The sequence below is a fragment of the Diorhabda sublineata genome, chromosome 4 (assembly GCF_026230105.1).
Source record: "Diorhabda sublineata isolate icDioSubl1.1 chromosome 4, icDioSubl1.1, whole genome shotgun sequence".
In the NCBI taxonomy this organism is placed as follows: Eukaryota; Metazoa; Arthropoda; class Insecta; order Coleoptera; family Chrysomelidae; genus Diorhabda; species Diorhabda sublineata.
In genome coordinates this window covers 8,075,737-8,096,285 of record NC_079477.1, presented here as the reverse complement: position 1 = coordinate 8,096,285, position 20,549 = coordinate 8,075,737, and the positions used below count along the sequence as shown (strand labels likewise).

At 30.2% G+C, this 20,549-nt stretch overlaps 1 protein-coding gene across 3 annotated transcripts in view; it reads right to left on the bottom strand.

Moving 5' to 3' along the window:
* The window catches only part of LOC130442652 (ecdysone-induced protein 74EF), a 307,190-nt gene that overhangs the window by 64,299 nt on the left and 222,342 nt on the right, over positions 1-20,549 (bottom strand). The window contains exon 1 of one of the 3 annotated variants that reach the window (XM_056776961.1): positions 13,388-13,869. The exons of the other annotated variants lie outside the window; for them this stretch is intronic. Coding sequence (XP_056632939.1) covers positions 13,388-13,676 — 289 coding nt within the window. The 5' untranslated portion in view covers positions 13,677-13,869. Of the gene's footprint in view, positions 1-13,387; positions 13,870-20,549 lie in introns of those variants that run through there. 3 annotated transcript variants of the gene reach the window in all.

Sequence of the window (20,549 nt, the reverse complement as noted above, 5' to 3'; positions counted from 1 at the left end):
TTTTCAGAGGGTGGTATCAAGATTTTTATTGGGTGCAGGTTCACCAGCATTTTTTGCACATCAGATATATAAAAAAGGTTTATTACAAAACGGTACATTCGCTAAAATTTTATAAGAAATCGGAGATTCTTACCTAGAATATCTCAAAAGGTTCCGTTGGGTGTAAAAAAGGGATATAAAAGGTTGACCATATGGGTTATTCGATGCCTTTCAGACCTGTTATTAACGCTTCTTTATATTGCCATTTTTTAGAAATCAGGAAAGGGGGTTGTTGAACAAGCTCTTTGTAATACCGCTGGATTTCTAGAACCTTTCAAAATAAAAATAAAAATTGGCAAATTTCAAAAATCAATTATATTGATTGAGATAAAGAAATTTTTAATTTTGAGTAAACAATTGTGGAATTACTGCTTAGATCATACGGTTACATTAACTGCTACTCCTAATATTTCCAGTAAGTGGCAAAACATCAAATAGAACTAACGATAACTAGTGAGGATTTTCGTTTCGCTTCCTTATAATTTTTTAAATTCGATTTCAATTTATGCAATCCTATTCTTTTTGCATTTCAATTATCGGAAGAAAACAGTAACACTACTCTCTGATTCCTTTTTGTAGAAAAAGAAATTGAAAAATTGTTTCCGATTCTTGTAAAAGATTTTCAAACCATAAACCTATAGAAAATGCTTTGCGATTCTTTTGAAATCGTTGAAAGCAACCAAGGAAATGTGGTTTGCAAAACTTTATTCTAATGCAGCGGCAGGTATTTCCCACACGGCGGCACGTGAAAAAACAGTTATTATTTTATTATTTCAATGCTAAGACACTATAGGTAAGTACCTGCACTTCGAATAAGTAAAATACATTTTTTAAGTTCTGATGACGTAAGAAACAATCATGAAGGAAATTATTACGTACAACATCTCATTATCCAAGGATCAGGATTCTTCGAAAGACGTAAACTGGTTAACTTGATGCAATATATACGGTACTTTAAGAGGAAGAATAAATATGGAAACAAAGGTTAACAATGGAACATACAGTTCGTTTTCCACTAGTAAATCATGTTCAACGTTAAAACTTCCATTTATCTTTATGTATATATGCATCTTATTCTTATATGTTAGAGAACATCTGTTTATCTTTCACCGTCTAAATCAAAGCCACATAAACTTTACAATGTCTTCAACTTTACAGTAATTCTAACTTTTTATAATAAACCCTTATGAAATAACGGGATTGTCGAGAGAAGAGACTACCACCTTCTTTTTCAATACAAGGGCAGGGTTATGAGTTGTAACATTTTAATGGGTACTAAAATGCGAATTATTTCTTAGAAGGGACTGTTATATTAAGCTAAGGGTTGAATGTTTATAGAAGTTGTTTTTAAAGATTTTTTATGGGTCGAAATATTTACAAGGCAACATTTGTAGTTAATTTTCGCCTGCAAATTCTCAAACTTGTTTTGTCACTACATTTTAGTTATGTTTAAAGTAATACACGGCGACATGAATGGAATAAAATATTTATTTATAGATATCACTAAGAATTATCTATGTACATAATAATAATAAGTAGTAATTAATCAACGTAAAAATGTTTAGCATTTCTAGGTTATGTTCTATTAGAGTCTAGTTAGCTTGTTTAAATTCCGCTTTTAAAAAAGTTTTCGATTCGAATATATGGAAAAGCTTTTGAGATTATAATTTTTTCCTTATTGCCTTTAATTTGGAGTATCGAATTGTTATTATTATTATTATTATTATTATTATTATTATTATTTACTATTGACAGATATTTTTATTCGTTCATAAGTGCACAAAATGACACTAAAAAATAAGGAAAATACATTAGTTCAATGGAAAATACACTTGGTACATCTGCTACCTGCAGGACTAGAAAATTCACTTGGCCTTTCTTCAATATGAAACGTACCTCCGTACTTCAATAGGTAAAAAATATATATCTAAACACAGGTCACTGTCCATTGATAGCACACGCTTCCCGTTTAGGCTATCATTCAAACGACTTTTGAAGTAAAAACATAGAAGACATTGAATCAGTAATTCATCGAATGTTCTGGTTGGTTTACGAAAGAAGTCACACCAGTTCAATAGAGAATGGTACTACTATGGGTCTATACTGGCCTAAGTTGAAGACGACACACTAGATCATTAGAGAACTACTTGAGGTACCACAATGGGTTTATATTGGCTTAAATGTAGGGATTGTTTGCGAGCTCGCTACTTTCAGATAACCCATATCAGTTGACTATTTTATTTTGAACTATACGAGATATATAACTTCTTTTTAGATTGATATCACTGCTTTTCAATATTTTTTTTTCATATTTATCAACTTCTCTTTATAAATTTCTATAAATTATTCCCAATTTAGCTAACATATTTTCTTCCAATACATATGACGAATTAGAAGATATAAACTTACCGTCACTTAATCATTAAATAAACAAGAAAATTTTGAAAAAATTATTAAGTTCCAACCCAGGTCCAAATAGAAAAAACAAGTAAGAAGTACATCAAAGTAAATAACAATCTGAAACTATAAAGTTAAACAAAATACAATTACATATTAAATGACGCCAAAAACAAAACCTCGAAATGCGAAACTTCTTCCTATGTACTGAGCAGTCATAATTAGTTACAGGTATTGATCTTCTAAGTTATTTCCGTGATGTCTCCCGATCTTCGGAAATCCAAATTGGTTAATATCTGTGTATCTTGAAGGTAATATTCCTTCCATTCTATTTCCAGTTCTTTTCCTCTACTATTTGTTTGACAGCCATCAATAGTGAACGTTTTCAGTGAATTTGTAAACATGGAAAATATTGGTCATTGTTATGTGATACAATACTTTTGTTTGAAAGGCGTTAGCGCAAACAATTAAAAGTAGAACCAGATTCTACACTGGGTGAGACTACTCCTTCGTTATCAACAGTAATCGATTATCGTCGATTGAAGATGTGGGAGCTAGGCCTTGTAAAAAGTGCAGTACATCGCATATTAACTCAAAATTTAGACTAAAGAAAGCTGTGCGCAAGATGGGTGCCGAGTTTGCTTATGATGGAACAAAAACAGCGCCATGAAGATATTTCCATCGAGTGTTTGTTACTGTTTTACAGAAATTAAGCCGAATTTTCACGACGTTTCATAACCATGGATGAAACGTGGGCCCATCACTTCACACCCTAAATAAAATAACGATCAAAACAATGGACAGGAAAGGAACAACTGGCTGCAAAGAAGGCAAAGACCGTTCCTTCTGCAGGCAAGGTAATTTCGGTAATCGGTTTTTTGGGATGCACGTGGGATATTTTTCATTTTCATTTTTCATCTTGAAAAAGACCTACCTCATGCACCATATTCTCTAGATTTGGTCACTCGGATTATTTTCTGAAAAAATGGTTGGTGGTCACAGATTTTCCAACAATGAGGAGGTGATGTCGGCAGTTAATGGCTAGTTTAAGGAACTTATCGAACTTCGCTGGGAAAAGTGTATGGATTACGTTGAAAAATAAGTACATTTTTTTCAAAAATTTTTTCTTGTTTTTGTTTTCTTGTTGGGTCAGGGACTTATGGAACGATCCTAGTAAAATAAATTAATTTGTTCATTGTTTAATATAGTCTCAACGTTTTTTACTAGGAGAAAATTTATTTTAATTTTTAATTTTAACTTCTCCCTTTAGGCTATACAATTTTTTATTTTAATTTTTAATTTTAACTTCTCCCTTTAGGCTATACAATTCTGATCTACATTGAAAACATCAACCTTCTTAATAATCTCTTTATAGTGCTAAGGTATATGTTGTACCTTCTTCAGTGGATATATGAAAAAATACGCTGTAATAATGTTATAAATCTTCTTTAGGTCATATCTGTTATAATTTTGGAAATCAGTTATCATTATTTCAGACTTCTTTTGATAATTTAATTCATTAATCTTCCAATTTGATAGCAACAATTCTAAACTTTACGAGTATATTATATTAAAAAATCTTGTGCTTACTTGTAGTAAGGCATTTTGTGGTTTTATACACCAACTATGGTTGGAATATTTTAATGATTCAATTCGAGGAAGTATTTGGTCGTAAAGTAAGTATATATATATTTTTTATAGCGGATATGACTGTGATAGAACATGGATGAGGTCAGGCACCCACTATTGCTAACGAAATTTATAAAAAAAAAATTGGAAAAAAATTAAACAAAAACAAATGAGGAAGTATGTCGAAATGTCAGTAATTTCCTTTCTATGGCATAATTACTACAAAAAAGTTTCTATATTGTGTATATTTTAATGGAATAATAGTTGATTGTTGAATTTATTCATACAGCGAGTATCAGAATTATGTCTCTAAGTGATTATGCGGCAGTCAATTTTTATAATTAAAGTCTACACTTTCTTAAGAAAATTCTTCACTTGTTTCGACAATAAGAATAATACCTACCTCTACTCGCCATTAAAATAAAAACTTATTAGTAATAATATTGTGTTTTTGCCTGACAGTTGTAGAAAAAATATAGGATCTACTTCGTAAGTAATGCCAATTTTCATTTTATAATGTGCTGTTAGCACCGGTAATTATGAAAGGATAAGTTAGAATAATACGACTTGAGGAATAATTAAAAGCTTTTGTCGTTTAAAAAACCTTGTAACATAGAAAAGAATAATTTAGGGGAAATGTGGACGCAAACGTCAATGGACTACATAAGTTGTTAGTTTTGCTTCGTTGTAGAAAGGGAGAATGTATTTATCACTGTGTACCCTTGTTTTGTAAGAATAAGAAACGAAGTAATAGGTGAAGAACTGATAATGATAACAATTACAGGGTATGGCAGGATAGGCAAAAGAGATATAGCAAGCGAGCTCATTCCAAAAAAGCGAGACCAAACAAAAAATGAGGTAATACAGTATCCGAAAATTTGAAGAGAAGAATAAAACGTGGAAGTAAAAAGTATAGAACAAAACAAGAAAGAGTAAAAATAGTCATGAAGATAGTTAGACAGAGTATAAAATATGATAATAATAGAGAGTTCTTCCTTTTTGTTTATCCCCATGGCCATTCAGATGACTTGGATTCACTGCTTACCTTAACAGACAAAACACAATATGACTTGAACATGTCAGCCGTGGAGGCAACATGGTCGAAATCATATTTAAACGCAATATAAAATGTTTAATCTGATAAAATCCGTTTTATTAATATTGAAATCTGTTCCTTTTGTTTTCATTATAATATAAGCTTCTCTACTTGTAAACGAAAACCCCTATATATTATAAAAGTATCTAGTAATGCTCAGAACAAGAAATCGATATGTATAATATTTTTATTGAACATTCGATGTTGATAAACCACTTTCCTGGTAATTTAAATAAATATGAATTTTTTCCCTTGTTCAGGTTAATAGTAAGGTTAGACGCTTTAAGCACATTGTCCCTCGTGTTATTGACTTCAATTCTCATTATAATATAATGGATTATCATTTTATTCACCTATTAAAAAAAGGGAATATACCCTTTCAGTAAACAAGTTTTCTTCGGACACTGCCTTATAGTTTTTAATTTATTACGAAAATATTTAAATGTTTCAAAAAGGATATTGGTAAAAACGCTATCCTAATAGTGTACTCAACCGCATTAAAGGCTTGAAAGACATTTTGTAGGTCAAATTTCTCGAAAGGGTTATTGTGGGTTCCTACCTGTTATAATCTACGATCTTACGGTACTACTTTTATAAAAAAATGTCTGGTACCCTGTCTGAATCTTTTTAGTAGATACTTCCTAAGATCCCCGAAAAATAATTTACATAATGACGGAAAAAATTCAGATGGATACAATATCCACTGACGCAGATAGTTGACGTACAAGTTACGCCTCGTTGCCAGATTATATATAATTTATTAATATACACAATAAATTCATATGAGAATTTGTGACAGTAACGTAATTTGATGATATATCGATTACAGATAGATTCCCATGAAACATGTCTATTTATGTCATTTGTATAGATACACTAGAAGTATACAGACCGCAGTGTTCCTCCAAAATAGCTCATTTAGGATTAATATCACTATTATCTTTTGTATTATTATTTCACCATTCTGCGGTCATTATCATCTGCAGAAAATTGTTGTACTCAGTGTACCTTTATAGATATAAACTTATTCTTCTCAATAATATTACAGCCGGATCCCACACTAACATTATGTTGTAATGTGTATACCAGGATTTTTTACAACCGTAACATAGGATTTCATCTTTAATTACGGTTTTTGATCGATCAGTTTTATCGTGATTTTAAGTTGAACTTACTTTTTCAAAAAATTTCATTATCCTGCAAACTGTGCCAGTTGAAGCAATATTGAAATGATTCAGAGATTCCAAAATAAGGCTTAGGGGAGTATTGTTAAGGCTCCTTGGTATAGAAGTGTACATACATGTTGTACAACACTAAGTAAACCACAATTATTCAATTTAGGTAAAACTCTTTAGTTTTTAGAATTCTAATAACAATATTGGTTGTTAATCTTATCTCTGGATTAGTTATAATCAAATTTTATAAACCAATTATCCTCAAAATTGTAATTTTGATATTTACGTATTATCAAAAAGTGAACTTATAGTAAATAGAGTGATAGAAAATCCTATAAAATTTTTTTTAATTTGAAACAACTGTAATTTTGCAACTATAAAATGTTAATTTATACAATCAGTTTTATTAGTAATAGAATAGATTATGGAAATCTAGTAATTTTTACAGGGTGTTCTAATCCATTGAAGATTGCCTGAATTAAATCAGAAATCCTTTATTACCTTTTATTAACATACAAGTATTAGTACATATATCGAAAAGGATTATGTAAATTAATTTGAATGTCCAACATTGTCAATGATAAATTAATCCGATGATATTCTTTCGGCAATTAGAAATAATTTACTATATCATCTCCAATAGTTGACCATCATGTTTCCTCTTATATTTAAATCAGATATGGCAACAACGCTTAGATGCTTCGATTTTTGAAGCTCAGGGAAAAAATTCCATCGGATTTAATCTGATTGATTTATAGTTATATATACTGTATATTGATGTCCAAATTTAAAGCGACTAGAAAGATTTCTATGAATACCTACTATAATTTATTTAATAATAACTAAAAACAGTTATATGTGAAGAAATTTATGTAACTCGTATTCATTGATGGTGATAGTACGCACAGAACTGTATGCCTACATTTTTTTGAAATACAACTGTAATGGTTTCATTTATATTCAACTTTCAATAAATTAACACAATTATAAACGATTTATTAATAAGATAAATAATATTTTTCCACTACAACTGTAGCCTTAACCTAAATAGTGAAGCATGATTTAATAAATATCGTCGTGCTATAATATATTGTCAGGTGGTTTTTTAATTCAACAATAGTAATTATTATTTATTGTTTGGTAACGTTCAATGAAAATAATTATGTTGTTTTACATATGATTTCATAAAATATCATCTTTACATGAAATACAAAAAAAATAGTCAAAATACCAAGAAAATACTAATGAAATATGGATATATAAACTGGAAAATAAATTTTCTTTTTTATTTTAATCAATTTTTTCAATAGGACTTTTGTGCTTGGCTGAGATTTATTATTTTAAGGTTTTGTAACTTGAATAAAAAGTCTCCAGAAAAGATCTACGGTGATATATTTGAAAACATTAGAGGACATGTAGGTCTCAATTACTATATAATGTATGGAAGTGAATATATACCTCGAAAGATAAAAAAAAACGCAGTTATTTATTTTGTTGTTTTTTATTCTCAAACGGTAGAATCCATAGAAGTGATATAAATGTCAATGGAATGGACAAAACTAAAAGATAATTGTACGTAGATATAAATAAACATTAAAGCGAACCATTGATACAATGTTTTATTAAAATTTTTTTAATATTACGTAACTCTTTATAACCATTAATGTAATGCTGTCGCCTATTGGCAGTTAGTTGTTTGTTTTTGTACTTTTTTTTCTAATAATTGTCCCTTTTCTCCCAGCTGGAATTCTGCTGCTATAATGTTCGTCAAGAAATTCGACTACAGCTCTTTCTGCTGCAATAATTTTTCCGTTGGCCAATTTTTTGTCTTCTATGACTTAAAATTCCACAGGATACTAATTTTGCAATATTTTATTCAATTGAAACATTTTAATCAAAGCATCTTGCAAAACTTTCTGAAATATAGTTTCTAAAGATTCACTCATTGAAATTTTCTTTAATTTGTTTATTGATAACCTAATATAAGGTTTTTCCTCACAATTAAAGTGACACTTTGTCCAGATAACATTTTTTTTTAAAGTTACAATATATTCCCTATTATTTTTTTAATCGGTAATTAAATCACTCGTTTTAGAGTCGAAGGTGGAAATGTATTTGTAGCACATAGTAAAGATTCTGATTATTTTCATTTTTCTGTCTATAACTCTTCGCTGTTTTGCTTAATTCTTTTCTTTTCGCTTTTGCACCCATCAACAATCCTTTTTTTGCTCTTGCCTTTATCTAGATTTTCTTTGTCACTTTATCAGCAATTTAAATTAACATAATAATTCAGAGATTTTAATAATTTTAAACCATTCCTGTATTACTTTTTGTGTCCACGAAATTATGCCAACAGAAGTGAATATTTTACCACCAATATTTATTTATCCGTTAGAAAATGTTAGGTTATGTTGTCCGGTTTCAAGAAAATCAAGTTTTTTTGGACTTTATGGAAGTGACCACTCCAGCTTTATATAATTAATATTTTGGTAAGAAACTAGGCAAAAACATAAAACATAACGCTGATAGTAGAAGAATGAGATTTTTTAGACAAATAAACATTCAATCATTGTGTGACTGAACAAACACAGTTGCTAGTATTCACGAAATTCCCTGGGTTATTTTATTGTAATCGGAAAGAAATATTATAAAGCTTTAAAAATGGTAAGTTTTGAAATAAATGATTGGAAATATTAAAAATAATGTGGTGACTCACGAATATTAATAATTTAGTCTGTAAAAAAGTGGAAGATATAATTAATTATTGTTGTAAGTGGTTAAATCCACGGAAGGGGATCAATTTTTCAATTATTACTTCATTTGATGTCAAAAGGTCACACAATTTTAGGAATAACCCTTATACAAGATTGCTTTTGAATGGGGGGGGGCACAAAGATTTTTTTACAAATAAGGATTTTTGTTATGTTTGTTTTAAGATTTTTCGGGTAATGAATACTGTATAGTAACATCAGTTACTTGTCTTATGTATGGGGATGTACATATTAAAATCATCTTTACTAATAATAAAAATTATAATCTTTAGATATGAAATTAACTTGAAAACAAAAATTCCAAGATTTATTATATTAAGTTAAGTTATATTAATTGCTAAAAAGCAGTTGATTAATTAATATATAAATTAAAAGGAGTGTTTAACATTATTTGTTGTTTCATTTCATACCTATTCTAGAATACTGTCCCTTTGTTCTTGCTTAACATTATATCTGCATCTACATCCACGAAATGATATTGCACTTAATTCTTATTATCTCCCACTGGAAGGTACACAAAAGCGATTTTCAATTCAATCTACTATAATGTATCTTCATCAGCGTATATCAATCCGATACAGAATGGGCCGTATCGTATCCATTTTGCTCTTATAATCCTAATAATTTTATACCTCAATTGAAAGTGATTCCCAAAGTGGTCCAAGTGAACCTTCCGGTAATGAAGGAAGACTCGATGAGGATCTACGCAAATGTCCACCGTTGGATTTTTTAATGAGTTTTAGGGAGAAAACCAGCAATATTTAGAAAATGGTTTACGAGAAAAATAAGTTTGAGCAACTCTAATATAAAACATATAATATATATTGGGTAGTTAATGATATAATTAGCTTTACTTAGCTCTCTAATTCGTATTTCTATTTTCTATATTTTCTACTTGAATGAATTCTCACATTTATACGAAATACAAATCTTTTCAATGAGTTGTTTCCAATATAAAAATAATAATTTCTATAATTCTCTTGAAGTAAGAAAGTTTTTCTTGTTGGCTATCATTATTTACAGCTAATCTGTGAAGGTGACTGTCCGAATATCTCATGTTCTTTTCTATAAGTCTTGAGACAATATTCCATTAGTGAATTTTCTAGCTTGTTATACAAAAGAAATATAATTTTTAAAGACTCTACGATTTTAGAAATGTAATAGCCATGGTTTAAAATACTTGGCCAGTTTTCAATCGTAAAAATATATAGAAAATACACGTGTAATTGATAATGCAAAACGCGTTGGTTGTAAAAAAGATTATTTTGGTGAAATGATATTAAAACCGAACACCAAATCTTGAATGTTACGTTCGTGTCAAACAATATTAATATTTCATTCCATTTTGACCCAAACATCAATAGAATATCTTAATTTATATCAACATACTTTAATGATAGACTGAATTAGAATTTCAGGGAATTTATCGAGAATTTCGCCATACATTCATCAAATTTCGGGGAATACAGAGCAAGAAGTTGGCTGGAACTCAGGAAACGCTTCGTTTCCCTTTCGTATCGATTCAGGTTTGACCGTGACCTAGAACGAGGGTTTCCGAAGGACTGGAAACAGCGCTTTTCAAGTTCCTGCCCTCTTTCGTCCTTTCAAGGAGCTTCGCAATTCTAAAGGTTATGTAAAGAAAAGCCGGTTAATCGAAAATGCCGGTATAGGGATATGGAATATAGTAAATTTGGTAAATAGTAGTAGCATATTGATATTATTAAGTGTATTTTTGCATGTTCCTTCAAACAAGTAATAACATTATAGTCCTTTTAGCTTGCGAAGCAGGGGTGGCTCGTGATAATGCGACCAAAAAATTACTAAGTACGTGAAATATGTTACTATTATTGGAAGCATTGTTTTCATCTTATCCGCGGAGAGCCAACTCAAATACCCCAAATGGTCTACTTTTCGTTTTTTCCTCCATCCATTCTTTGTATGAATGTTTACAAAATCTTTCGTTATTTATTATGTTAAAAACAACTTTCACACTGTACAAAATCTCTCTATTATAGTACATTGTTATCCAATTCAAATCATCCTAAAGAGGTAGACAGTTCTGAATTTCGCGACAAAAGCTGTTTACTCGGCATCTAGCCACCGTATTGCGTCTTGCGCTGGACTGAATGCAGCAAAACTTTCCAATTAAACACGCCGGGATTATAATGTAGGTAAGCAAAGGGTGCGCGGAGCACATTGATGTTTCGGAATAATAAGTTTACAATAGCGGAGATAGGTGGATCATTCAATTGGATGGCTTTACTGAGGTATTATCCAAGCGACTGTGAAGTATTAAAATTCTTCTTTTGGTTAAATAGATAATAGAAAATGGATTAGTCTATATCATTATTATTATTATTATTTAACTAACGACATTATATATTTTTTATTTCTTAATTTGTTGTGAGCTGTGCAGGATTGCTGGGTTTATGCACTAGCTGCGAACTAATTTTACTTGACTGAAATCAATCAGATTAATCTTCATAAACCATAACCATTGCTTTTAATAACACAGAATAATTCTCATTATTATATATTGAGTATTATTATTATTTAACTAACGACATTATATATTTTTTATTTCTTAATTTGTTGTGAGCTGTGCAGGATTGCTGGGTTTATGCACTAGCTGCGAACTAATTTTACTTGACTGAAATCAATCAGATTAATCTTCATAAACCATAACCATTGCTTTTAATAACACAGAATAATTCTCATTATTATATATTGAGTGTCTTAACTATATTTAATTCTTATGAATTCTGTCAGAGTTCTGGATAAATGCATTTAATGTTAAAATAAACGGTAGTAGACTGGTTAATTAGAAAAAATAAATAAATAAAAAACTTTTTTGGGCACAATTATTACATGTGTTTTAGAGGGAGCTAACTTGTAGCGCGTTGTTAATTATTCCAATTAGGTAATTTGCTTCGCTCGCTAAACGAATGGACTATAACAGTAGTTCTTCATTAAATTACTCAAGATCGTGATGACATTGAAGTTGTTATAAATTTCTGTTAAGGACGGCAGTTTTTATTTTGTTTTTATACAAAATCAATCAAGCGTGCTTCCTTTGGATTAAAAATCGTTTTTGTATAACGTAACCTAATAATAAACAATATTATTCAATGTTATAATATAGTCAGTAAATAAAAACAAATATTTATATGTCCTACAAATAACGAGTAACTTTTTTTTTTATAAAATATTGAGTGTGATAAAATTATATATATTATATATACATACATATATATATATATATATATATATATATATATAAAAATGAAATAATGAAATAAAATATTTTTCATAGTGTAGAGGGGTATAAAACATGAATGTGCGACCCTATGTTCCGTCCTACATTTTTAAATTAATGACTAGTAAAATGAAATTACATTTTCGTTTCCAAACTATTTTTACTTATTCTATATTTTCTTGCAAAACCAATTTGAATTTTTTCTATTTATTTTCTATACAAAGTGGGCTTGTGCTTTCTTTCTAACAAAATTTATAAGTATAAATATAGAGGGCGTGGTCAGATAAATAGTAATAAAATAAATTTATTATGCTTCAGATTAAATATGTCTGCAACTTGCTGCCAAAAATTTTTCGCATATGTTGAAAATATTTGCTACACTGTATTAATAATAGCAGCCTCTAGCACTGGCTCAAAATTAAGTAAACATTTATAAATTACTTTGTGATAAAAAAAAATAAAACTTAATCTTCGTATATTTATATTAGATAATTTTGCAATATCCTTTTTATCATATTTATGACCTTACACAACACATTAAAGGTCATGGCATATCAAAATATTAAAATTTTATCTCATGATGAGAAGAGGGGCCTGTGAATATAGTAGTTACATGTATTTTTTAGGCATTGTTTATCGATAAAAAAAAGGTTATTAAAAATAAAATATTTTAAATAGACTTTACTTGAGCAATAAGTAGAATATTATTTTCATTTTTCTATTTTTTTGTTTTATTATTTCGTTTCGTCTAAAGATATAAAATATTTTTATATAATCTCAATGAATAAATTGTCTTTTTTTTATTTCGACGTATTTTTTATGTACGCCTAAAATAATTAACTAACAATTACATGGTTTATTTGAATACAAACTTTATATATTATATAAAAATTAATTCATTTAAAATCCTGTATTTAAATATTAAAAATAATTATTCTATAAATTAATTATTATTTTAAATTTTTAAAAAAATTTTTGTAGATTTTTTTTTCTATTTAATATACAGATATAATTCTTAACTTACATCTTTTAATTAAATTCTTTTTGAATGGTTTATAATCACCACCTTCCTCGACCATCATCTTATCCTCGGTATCGTCACTTTCAGTTCCTGAATCTCTCGCAGGACTGACCCTGCCACAATGTACCCTCAAGTCCAGCGGACCTTCATCCTCAACACTTGAACTACTGCTACATACATAGTCCTCGCACTCTTCCTTAATATTTTCTTCTTTAACTTGCACCAAAGAATTTAATAAAGATAAATCACCGACCAACGGCATTTTTGGTTGTTTAACAAGAATCATTGTCATTATAAGAACATTTGACACAAAGTTTTTTTCATTAAACCACTCCGCGCGTATTTTTGAAAGTGACTGATATGCCGCACTGTTATGGACTTTACCATACGAACGAAGTGTAGTGAATACTGGCCCACTGACTCATATAACAAGGCAAGTCCGACGAGACTCACGAATATACGAAGTCAGTATCTCGGTTAGACTCGCGTTTGCTACGGGTTGAAAGTGAAATGATATTCCGTGTATGATGCGCAGAGTTAGAAAAGTTGGGTTAGGTTATGAATTTCAGCTAGAGCATAGGCGGTAGCTAGATTAAATAGAAAATTGTAATCGTTGCGGTGTCGTTTATAATGTTGGAAAATTGTATAAACAAAACTTGACGCGACTGGAGATGTTAGACTCAGGTTTCCGGGTGGGTGGTATTACATCTAATTTAAATTATCTCTTCTCGATTGCTGAAACAGTTGATTTTTACTTATGTATGAGTTTATATTTAAATATAAAAAATATGGTGGGCGTCAGAATTTTTTTTAAATACAAGGGCATGTAAATAAATTGTATAATAGTTTGTATTCTTCAATGGAATTTCATTCCAAGTCAGTATCAGTAGATACACATCGTCATTTAAACGTATAAAATTAGTAAGTGGATGTTTAAATGTTTAAATTATAAACTGCAAACTGCAAAAGAAATATAAATATGCAGTCATATAATGATTCCTAAATCGCCTGTCAACTACAAAGCGAAAAACAGAGGGTTGATATCGACGATATTGACTTTTTAAATTGTTCTTAAATTTTGTACTTAAATTTTCTTCTAACTTAAATACTACTTTCTTAAGTGGTAACAAAGAAAAAATATCATATGAGAATAAATTTTTAAGCATTTTGTTCAATACGTCTCGGTGCTTTCAGAAATTATATGCTACTGTATTTCACTCAACTCCACAAAATCTGCATTCACCGATGTTTTTTATTCTTTTAAGGTATTTACTGTGGACCGTCAGCAGACTTGTGGTAATGCTTAGGTTATTCCTGCGCTGTAGCTTTCGTGGAACAGTTTCAAACCGGATATAGACTCGCATTCGAGTGCTCGGCTGCGGTTTCCTATTTTCTTCAGTTTAACAAGAAACAAATCAGCTCTGGTTTGCTGGTCTGCACCTTTTTTTGTCAGATTATTTGCTTTTTGTTTCCTATGTTTATTTATGCGTGCCGGCACGCAGATACAACAGCATTGTTTTCTTAGCTCACTTACTTTAGTGCTTTTAGATATTCCATGACCAACTTTGACTTGATTATTTATGAGTATCGCTTTTATAGCGGTTTTACTACCAAAGGATTGCTATATCTCTTTTTCAGTAGTTGCATATCTTCCAATGTATACAAATACCGTTAGGAAGGTGCTGGGATTATTGTAATCCGAAGTAAAGGTACATGCCCACCTGAGACTAAGTCTTGAGACTAGTCACAGGCTATTGTCCATCTGCGATCACTTTCGGTCTCGAAACCGATTCCGGAGACTCAACATTCATTGCAGCCTAGAAACCTCGATTATTTCATGTCCACCTGAGACTAAGTCTCACGTCAGGCGTTTGCTTTTTTTGTGGCACACAAAATTGCCCAAAAACGGAGATTAAAAAAAGGATTGTTGGGTGATGTGTAGATAGAAGAAATGAATTAGGAGCGTGTTCCACACTCGTAAATGAGCTGAGGGTAGAAGATCCACAACAATTTAGAAATTTTATCCGGATGTCTGCAGTGCAATTTGAACTCCTGGATTTAATAAACACACGAAATTTCTAAAAGCGATTCCTCCTCAACACAGATTAATGTTCACACTTCGATTTCTTCATTCCCTGACAATTTTGGAATTTTTTTGCGATTTCGTCAATATTTTGCATTTTTTAACGTGATTTTTATACATTATATGCTGGACAATCCATTAAAACTCATGCTCCTCATGAAGATGAATCAACTCAATGACTTCATCGTCCATCCACTATCACTAACTTTTAAGAACAAATTTGTTTAAATTTTAAAATTACAACACTCAAGTCGCCGAGATTTCTGAAACTTTTCCAACAGGAACGGAAGACTGGATACTTAAGCCTCGAGAGTGGGGATATGCGTGTCCATCTGTGATAGGTGCGCTCTAGCAGACTTATCTCCGATACTTTTCTTCCTCGCATATACATCTGTGACCCCAGTCTCGAAACTACTCTCGAGACTGTTTTGTCTCAGATAAAGACGTACCTTTAAGTGGATTTTAGCCCAAATACACCAAAAGTTTCTCTCAATGTGTTTGTAACGACACTGAGGCTATAAGGCATATTTTTTTACAATGTTCTACAATGCAGGATACTGTTTTTAAATGTTGCTTCCTGGTCTACACTTGCCATCAAAAGTAGCCTACAGAATCGAAAAGCTTACTCTGTGTTGCTTTGTTAGTTGGAATTTCTGGAACCGTTGGTGATATTCATACTAAACACAGTATTTACACCACCACTAGACCAAGACTCACAATTTAACCTCACACACTGAAGGTAGACTCCTGACGACGATAACTTAGTTATCGAACACGCGTCAGTCAGTTAGTCAATCAGCGTTGGTGTAATGGTGGTGTGAATAGTGTGTTCAGTATGTTGCTTTGTAGCTGGTGGCCTGCTCAATACTACTTTTAATAAGTTGACGACAGCCTGTGTGAGAAGATAAACAACAAAATAATGAAGATATCAAAAGTGCAGTTTGCTTCTGGGTATTGTTCATTTTGATATTGAATTGATAATGATTCTCTAAAAAAGAAGTAACAATATATTCTTCCAATAGAAAGCAGTTACGATCTCAACTCACTTCCTTCTATTTGTAAAATATGAATGATTAAATTGATATGTATTCTAAAACGTGTACGTGACATAACGTTGTTCATTCGCTTATCTGTGGTATACGATTATAGAGATATATAACGATATAATAATTATTTACCTATAAATTCTAGTCATTTATGTTTTAATTAGGTAGGTTTTGGTCAAAATTTGGCTTTAATAGGAGGTTTCATTCAAATGAATGGTTCCAATATCAGTTGCGAAAGTTTGTTTATGATGATTTGATGGAAAATAATGATCTAAATACTTTTAAATCTGGTAAAATACTTTATTGACGTTTTAAAAAATATTTCCTTATATTTTTACTAGATGTCACTTTAGGAAGTTAGATGCATGGAACAGCATTATGTGGAAAATTTTTTATCATTTTCTGGAGTTTTCTCGAAATGTGAGTATTTTCTTGGGTAGGTTCAAAAACCCAAGTATATTTTCAACAGTTCAATAGCTTTGTGAAAATTTCTGGACATTTCTATAACAAACAATAATAGAACAAAAATTAAGAATATTCTTTAAGAATATACAGTACTGAACAATTTTGCTAAACCTACAAATTTAAATATTAATACTTCAACCAACTTCCAGTCTACCATTTTAAATTATTTAATTTTAATACTGATCGATTCTAATTAATTCATTGTATTCAAAGAGTGAAACGGAAATTCACCATGATAGTAATTAACATAGTAACAAAATAAGTGAATTTAATTATTCAAAACAAGTAATTGACTAATTGACAATATCCTATCGTTTCAAATGTTTCTCTCGACTTGTATAGAAATATTTGCCGGTTTGATCTGTGCTTTAGTAGCCATTTCACTTTCTATCCATCAATCTGCATTGAGTTACCGATAATAAAATCTTTGCGAAATGATGAGACGCACTTTACCTTGTACGGTATATTAGCATTACTGGGCTAGGAAAAAAATTTGTCAATTTCGGCACTTATTCTTCTTGCAACATCCTACTCAATTCTTGTTCAAATATTTACTAATTCAGAGCGTTGGCTAGGGCCTCCTTTGATCCAGATTAATCAAAAACCAGAACGTTCTATATTAGAACGTTGGTAGTATCTAATTCAATCATAATTTATTCCCAAAACTGAACTTTTATATCAGGCTCATCTTCCAGTAATTCCTGGAGGATTTTAAGAATGCTTCAAGCGTTCATCATACTGATGGTTCATTTCAGCATAAGGTAGAAATATTAGGATTCTCTTGATAGATGGTAGTACATCCATTCTGGTATATTTATTAATAGCCTAATAACTTTCCTTAATACAAAGCTTACTTCCGTTTGTGTTCTTATCTATCTCTTTATCCATTTGTGAAATCTTATTTTCCAATATCATTTTTCTAATACTTAGTAGTTATGTACAATTTTATACAAACTAAAAAAATAGTTTTCAAAATAACAGTGCCATTCAACAATATCAACTAAATCATCCTATATATAAATTGAGACATATTATATATATTTATAGTGCATGTAAAAATAAAAAAATACAGCTTCATATTTTATTAAATGGTCTAATAAATGCGAAATAGAAAACATTACCATGTTAACAAAAACTATTCAGATTTCAGTTGGAAAAATTTTCATACTTATTATATTCTTTTCTTTACTTTGCGTAGTTGTTTGTTTGTGAGTGAATCCACAATGTTGACTTGAATTTCGAGATTCTTAAACACCTCAAATCCTTTTCAAACTTAAAATACATACTTACGATGGATGCATTTTTACTACTACAGCTTTATTTTGATTAAAAAAGCTCTTAATCTTAATTAATTGAAATTATTAATTTTATTGGCACATGATAATGAATATTTCACATTAAATTATAAAAGTATATCATGAAGGTTTTTTTATGTGAACAATGGTGTCAGTATTTGCTGTCAAATGAAATATTCTGTGGTCGTTATTATTGAATTTAAATTTAGTTTCTAGTAAACATCAATCAAATACGTAAACAGCTGAGCAATCATTTCGAGATAACTAAGGGCCTTAAACAGGGTGATCGTCGATCAAATATAACTATGGAATACGTTATAAGAAAGATGACAATAAATTCCTTAAACATCATTAGTCATAGATCAGAGCACATAGCAAAACACGTAGATAACATCAACATAACGCGGAAATCATTACTAAGAGATCAAAAGAAGAATTAACCAGGCAAATGAAGCATACTATGCTTATTTGTCTACAAATATGCACATATTGCACGTATTTAGATCTAAAGACGCACATATAAACAATAAATTCAGGAGTACGAAAGGAAAAACAGAGAAAGCCGAGAAGAGTACTTGAATCCAATGTTGAATGGTGTAGGTCAAATGGAAGACCTCGGAAGAGGTGGAAGGAAGAAGTCGCAATCAGTCTAAAGATACGCAATTGAAAGAGGGCATCTGTGGATAAGAACTACTAGGGGGAAATTCAATAAATTAAGACGCTGTAGAATCGTAGAAAAAGGAGAAGAAGAAACAATAATCAAATTATTTTTTATATTAAATGTGTAAGCGTGGAGCGCTTGTACAACTAACATACTGATCCATTCGAGGTATTTTGGCTAGTGCTTCTTCAGGTGTCAATAGCTAAACAGATCTACAATTTTTATATAGAATGCGCAATTAAGTTCTATGTAATTGATATTTTAGTTTAGAAGATCATTTTTTGAGCGCTGACACTCTTTGTATTATACATAGAATCATTCAGTTTAATAATACAAAACCCTCAATAAATTTGCTAATAACTGACGTCTTAAAGGTCTATAAAGTGTCATTTTTACGAAAATCAATACTTTTGCATAGTTGAATGCAAAATCACCTTACTTAATGGCGTCGTTAATTTATAACTTTATCTATCGAGATCATCTTTAGATAGAGCTTATCTGATTTAATAACAGAATTGCATTATCATTTGATATGTAGTTTATATATTGAAACAATTATCAAGATTATAAATGAAAATTTATTTTTAAAATATAAAATGATTATTTAAATATGTGTAAAAACTGAAAAACATACTTTCATTGAAATTTCAAATGAAATAAAAAAATATTCTAATGTGTATAATAAGAGATGTGCGATTTATATGGAATACTTGTCTTCGAAATGGAAAATTGTACTTCACATTTTCAATAAAAAATATTTTGTATTTTATTGAAAAGACTCTTCGAGATGTATTTTGCATCTTTAAAATGATTATACAAACTGCCAAATCATGAGATATGTGCAATTCATATCTTACATTTGATCACAGCACGAGACATTGATGAAGCCAGATCTAAAAATAATCCATACATTCATTTACACGATGTAGCTATGGCTAAATGTCAAGCTATTTGAAGATCAATGAAATTTTCTGAAATTCACTTGGAAGTAATTGGTAAATCCCCTGTTCAAATTGGTAGAATTCATTTCACAATTGTATAAAAGAAATCTTAAAAGTCTAAAAAACCATAAATTAAACGATAAGAAAAATGGCATTGGCGGTTGTTCAAAACCGTTTCGAAAACATAATTTAGAAGACCAAAAATCTAAGATCAGCATTTTGGCAGCAGTATCGTATCTATTCTACAAATTAAAAAGGGCGGTGAAAAATAGAAAGGAGCAAGTAGAAGAATTGCTTATCATAGAAGACAATCAAAAAGTATCTCCCAGACATCAAAAAGAAAAAGAGCGAATCATTTTCCTTAGCAACCAATGAGGTTGGTTGTGACCTGGAAATCTTAGAATATTTAAATTATGAATGCATATGTCTGGCGATACTAATCGCTTATTCTATGGTAAAAAAGTACTCAAAGCCAACAGAGACCTTTTTTCATATGGTGGAATGATGATGAGACCTCACGGAGTGTGATAGGTAAATAAAAATAAAGAGAATTCAATTGAACAAAAGATATCCCCTTCGCTCTAGAAAATCGAAAAATCATCCGATCTCAATGAATTTTTTAAAAATCTTCATTTTAACGGGGGATTTACGAAAAAATTATGATAATAAAAAAA